This window comes from Corylus avellana, chromosome 2, assembly GCF_965113065.1.
Source record: "Corylus avellana chromosome 2, dhCorAvel1.hap1.2, whole genome shotgun sequence".
Classification (NCBI taxonomy): domain Eukaryota; kingdom Viridiplantae; phylum Streptophyta; class Magnoliopsida; order Fagales; family Betulaceae; genus Corylus; species Corylus avellana.
Window position 1 is genome coordinate 8985441 of NC_142491.1, and position 5173 is coordinate 8990613.

The window sequence follows — 5173 nt, forward strand, 5'->3', positions numbered from 1 at the left end:
GTTGCAAAATAGGTACCACGCCCCCTGCCTCGTGATGGTCTGTATGAAGGTCCAAAAAAGTAGCCATGGCCAGCTGCTTGTGGGCCACGATATCCTTTGCCACCACGGTTGGCAAATGGCCTAGATGTAGAAGAGTTTGCACCTGCTGTGGAGAGATCAAGAGCTGGCTGATGTTGTTCAAGTCGTAACTCATGGGTGAGGAGATGACCATAAATTTCCTCAATTGACAGAGGCTCCATTCGGGTGGTCACAGATGTGACAAAGGGGTCATATTCGGAGCCAAGACTAGCAAGCAAAAAACCTTGTTTCTCAAGGTCATTCGCGTACGGGTTGATCCACTGCAGCTAAAGCATCAACAAGAGTCAGAAACTTGTGATAAAAATCAGTAATGGAGGCATTACCTTTCCTGAGAGTGGATAGCCGAAAACGCACTTGGAGGATACGTGCTTTGGAGTGAGACGTAAATCCAAAGTAGTCCAGGCTTGCCTAGATGTAGTGCATCTGGTGACATGGGAAATCATTTTCTCTGAGAGAGTCGAATTGATGGCTCCAAGGATGAGCTGATCTTGCACCGTCCAGTGCAAGTATGCTAGATTCGGTTGGGTGGAGGATACACGATCTTTGACCGTAGTGATGAATTGAGTTGGGCATGGGAAAGAGCCATCAACGTAACCAAATACATTTCCTCCATGAACGATTTGAGGCAGCAGCCAAGTTGGGTAGTTTTCTTGGGTAAGTTTCACAGGTTTGAAGTTGGTGAAGGTGACAAGGGGTGGGAGTTGATAGTGAGTGGAGGTAACTGAAGGAGGAGCAGCCATGAGAGTGGAAGTTAGTCACTAAGGCTTTGATCCATGTAAAATTTCAGAGTATAATATTTTCTGCCTTGCTTATCTTAAACATATGCTGCATGTATTTATAGAGAGTACAATTACAATTTGAGTTATACATTAACTCCTCTAAATATATTTGAATTACAAAGAATAATATTATCTACGCTATACATTTGAAAGCTTGTAATCCTTATCATTATCCTTTACAAAACATGACCCCTCCTTTCATTACTTTTTGCTGTGAAAATATTGAATAGCCCATGATTTTTTAGCTTGTTGGTCATTTCAATAATATGTGATGACTTCTCTTATACCCAAGTAAAAAAAAAAAAAAAAAATTGTTAAATACCACTTATTTAAAAAACTAAAGCTAGTAGATGAAAAGAAAGAGAGAGCAAAACATATTGCCTTGACATACAAATTGAGCATCATGTTTGAAAACCAATATTTTCGTTAATATACAACTTTAGCAATTTAAAAACTTGACGTTGTTCATAGTCTCATGAATGAAATATGAGTAATGCTAGAAGTTATTTCTTATATTTCTCTTATGTCACTTTGAAAATGATGTGACGTTTAAAATTATATTTTGACTTGTAATTAATCATTATTAAATTTTGATCAAATTATGATTTTAAAAGTTGAGTAACACATGAATGACTTTTAGAATTATATATATATATATATATAAAAAAAAAAGAATACCCCCGTAATATTAGAGATGCAACGTGAAAATGATATGGGATCTGCATTAATTTCACTTGCACATGCGATCGGAAGCCAAATATTTTGAACCCCACAATCAAACAAGCACACATTTTTTATTTTATTTTATGTTGTGAATAAGCAAAACAAAAGGCACACAAAAGTCAATGCTAGCCGCAACATACGTATACAGTATTATATGAAAAAAAAAAAAAAAAAAAAAAAACAATTACAATTACAATCTCCCACCACCGACGAGCGTGCCTCATATCTGACGTGGGAAGTGAGAACCTGGTCAACACCCATGCAGCCATGCTCCTATCTGGCGCGTGTATCACACGCCCATGCACATTTCCCATATCTACGACGTTCCTGCATCTCGTAATTTCGCGCCAGCAGCCAAAAAGTCCACCCCCCCTCTCTCTCTCTCTTTGGTAATACATTGAAAGTGTACCGAGAAGCAAACATTAGAGCCTATGCACAAACAGCACAATATATATTACAACTCGACTTCATCGTCATCAGCTTATAAATAGAGGATCCCATGAAAAGTTGAAGAGGCACTTCATTTCACAAACAAGTGAGAGAGAATTCAAGGTGAGGGAAAGAGCTCAATGGCTTCGCTTTCTAGAGCAATAACACTCACAAAAATGTGTGTCTCCCATGTGCCTCAACGCTATGTTCTCCCTCCCTCTCACCGCCCAAACACTTTTCCCCCCCTTATGAACCACCGCCTTCCTATCATAGATCTTTCCTCTTTACTGAATCCTTCTCTTAGATCTCAGACGATGGATGAGATTCGCATTGCTAGCAAGGAAATGGGATTCTTTCAGGTACGTATAATATCCCTGATTAGATTCTAGAGACACCGTGCAAACAAGTCGGGTAAAGTCACTATACTTTACATGCGACTTCAATGCATGAGTGCATTATAATGTTTATGACTAATTATGTTGCCCTTCTTGGTGTTAATGCATTTAATTAACTTCATGTAAAAAATTATGATTTCAGGTGATCAATCATGGGGTTCCTCCTTCAGTCGTGAAAGGTGCCCTAGATGCTGCGGTGGAGTTTTTTAACTTGTCCATGGAGGAAAAAATGGTTCATGCATCTGATAATGTTCATGAGCCAGTCAGATATGGGACGAGCATGAATCATGTTAAGGATGAGTTTCAGTTCTGGAGGGACTTCATAAAACATTACTCCCATCCACTTTCAAGTTGGATTCATCTCTGGCCATCGAATCCTCCAAGTTACAAGTAAGTAACCCCTAGCAATATTCTTTTAAAACCTAAAGATTTATGCTATTATTTTGACTTAAAAGCTTTTATTGAAATCCTTAAATTGGATAGATCAAAATTCTTTGAGATTGTAGGGTTTTTCTGTCCAAGTGCTGGTACTATATCTTAGAAACTCAGTGAAATAGACATATTTGTGACACCAAGACATGTCTATTTCACTGAGTCTCTAAGATATAAACTTAGTACGTAGTTTTTTGTGGGTCCTAGTATACAAACAAATTATGCCACGAACAAATTATTATTAAAACCATGCTTTTCAATTTGATAGAAAAAAGATGGGAAGCTATACAAAGGCGATGCAAGTTCTACAAAAACAACTAATGGAAGTTGTCCTGGAAAGCTTAGGGCTAAACCCTAATTACTTGCAAGATGAAGTGGAAAGCGGCTCGCAAGTTCTGGCCATAAACTGCTATCCGGCATGCCCCGAACCGGAGCTCACGTTAGGCATGCCGCCGCACTCAGACTTTGGCTTCCTGACCGTTTTACTGCAAAGCTGCCCTGGCCTGCAAGTCCTGGATCACAATCACAACTGGCTCTCAGTTCCTGTTGTTGAAGATGCTCTTATAGTTCAGTTGGGCGACCAATTGGAAGTAATGAGCAACGGCCAATACAAGAGTGTTGTTCATCGAGTGACAGTTAGTTCAGAGAAGAAAAGGTTTTCAATTGCAAGTCTTCACAGTTTGGCATTGGACAAGAAAATAGGGCCTGCGGAGAAGCTGGTGGACCAAGAGCATCCAGCTGCCTACGAGGAATTTAGCTTCAAAGATTTTCTGGATTACATCTCAAACAATGATATCACCACGGGTAAAAGGTTCATTGATAGCCTGAAGAAGAAGAATCATCCATGAAAAATGTGGAAGTAGGGATTAAGGCCTATCCTAGCTATAGCTATGTTCCTCTCAATTTCTCTCTTCATCTTCTTCTTTTAGCGTATTATGTATTATCAAGTAGTTTTTGTTTTAATTAGTCAGTTTGGGGTCCATGCTGATCCATAGGCATGTTTAGCTAATGACTGATTATATTATCACCAATAAAAATTGTGTTTGAAAATACAATATTGATGTCTTTTATTTTTATGCATTTTATTTGAATCAATTTAAATTAAACTCTGGGGCTTTTTTCTTTGCTTTTTTCTTTTTCTTTTTCTTTTTCTCTTTTTTTAAGGTCTATATTATTTACGAAGTAACTCCCTTTCATCCCGTTAAACCCCACATTAATTTAGAAATCCTAGTGTCATAGTTAGAAACTACCAAAAAAAAAAAGAAAGAAAGTGATTTCCACCTACAAATTAACAAAAGTCCTAACATGATAAATGTAATTGTTATAATATTGATTAAATGATTAACTAACGGCCCTTTTATATTAATTCAATTTTTTAAAATAAAATGGTGATTTAATTAACGACACATAACAGTAATAATCGAGATTTCTTGAATCTTCCCAAAAGGCACTTGCCAAAACCTGTGCAAAAGAGGTGGGGGATCGTGGAAGTTTGCATTGCCTACTTGAAGAGAGACGACAAAAGTAGCTAAAAATGTCATCCAACCACATAATTAAATTAACATTATATGTTTAAAAAGTAATTATATTTAGTAGACTCTTAATTGTGATGATTTAGCAGTGATCAAAAATCAATCTTTAGATTAGTAAATGTTTGAAAAATAAAAATCAATGGTTGATATTTACTGACATATCATCATAGTTGTATGACAGTCGTATGAGAGTCTACTAAATATATATCATTTTTCATGTTTAAGTGAGAATATTTTGAATTATTTAATTAAAATATCACTTGCACAATATTCTCCTTAAACCACTTTAAGGTTGCCCGCGCATTCGTCCTAGGTTCAATTTTAAACCACTTTAAGGTTGCCCGCGCATTCGTCCTAGGTTCAATTTTAGTTTGAATTGAATTTATTGAAGTTCGGAGACGTATTCTTTATGTCTAGTTATGAGATACGTGTCGTAATTTCAATAAATTCAATTTCAAACGGAAACCGAAACAAGCCAAACTCATCCGACATAACTTTATAATTATTCAACGTGTTCAATTATAAGAGGACATCCTCACCTTAAAACGTGATAGAGAGTGTTTATTTTATAGTCAAAATTTAAAATTTGTGTACTAAAGGTATAAATTAAATGATGTCAATATTGGTACATCTTTTAATTCTACTTTTTCACTCATTTATTACACATATTTCACATCGATTAACATAGCATATTTTAAGAGACTTTCTATATTAGTTATTTTAAAACACATCACGTTAACTAATATAAAATAGGAGTGACTTCACTTAGCCTCCCTGAAATGTCACGCTTTTTGTAAACACCCCC

At 36.5% G+C, this 5173-nt stretch overlaps 1 protein-coding gene across 1 annotated transcript; it reads left to right on the forward strand.

The window, feature by feature from the left end:
- The first annotated feature begins 2131 nt into the window (after positions 1-2131).
- Positions 2132-3857, forward strand: LOC132172614 (2-oxoglutarate (2OG) and Fe(II)-dependent oxygenase superfamily protein). The gene is made up of 3 exons (XM_059584150.2): positions 2132-2368; positions 2547-2794; positions 3105-3857. The coding sequence occupies exons 1-3, from the start codon at positions 2150-2152 to the stop codon at positions 3682-3684; spliced, it is 1047 nt and encodes a 348-aa protein (XP_059440133.2). The 5' UTR covers positions 2132-2149; the 3' UTR covers positions 3685-3857.
- The last annotated feature ends 1316 nt before the right edge of the window (positions 3858-5173 follow it).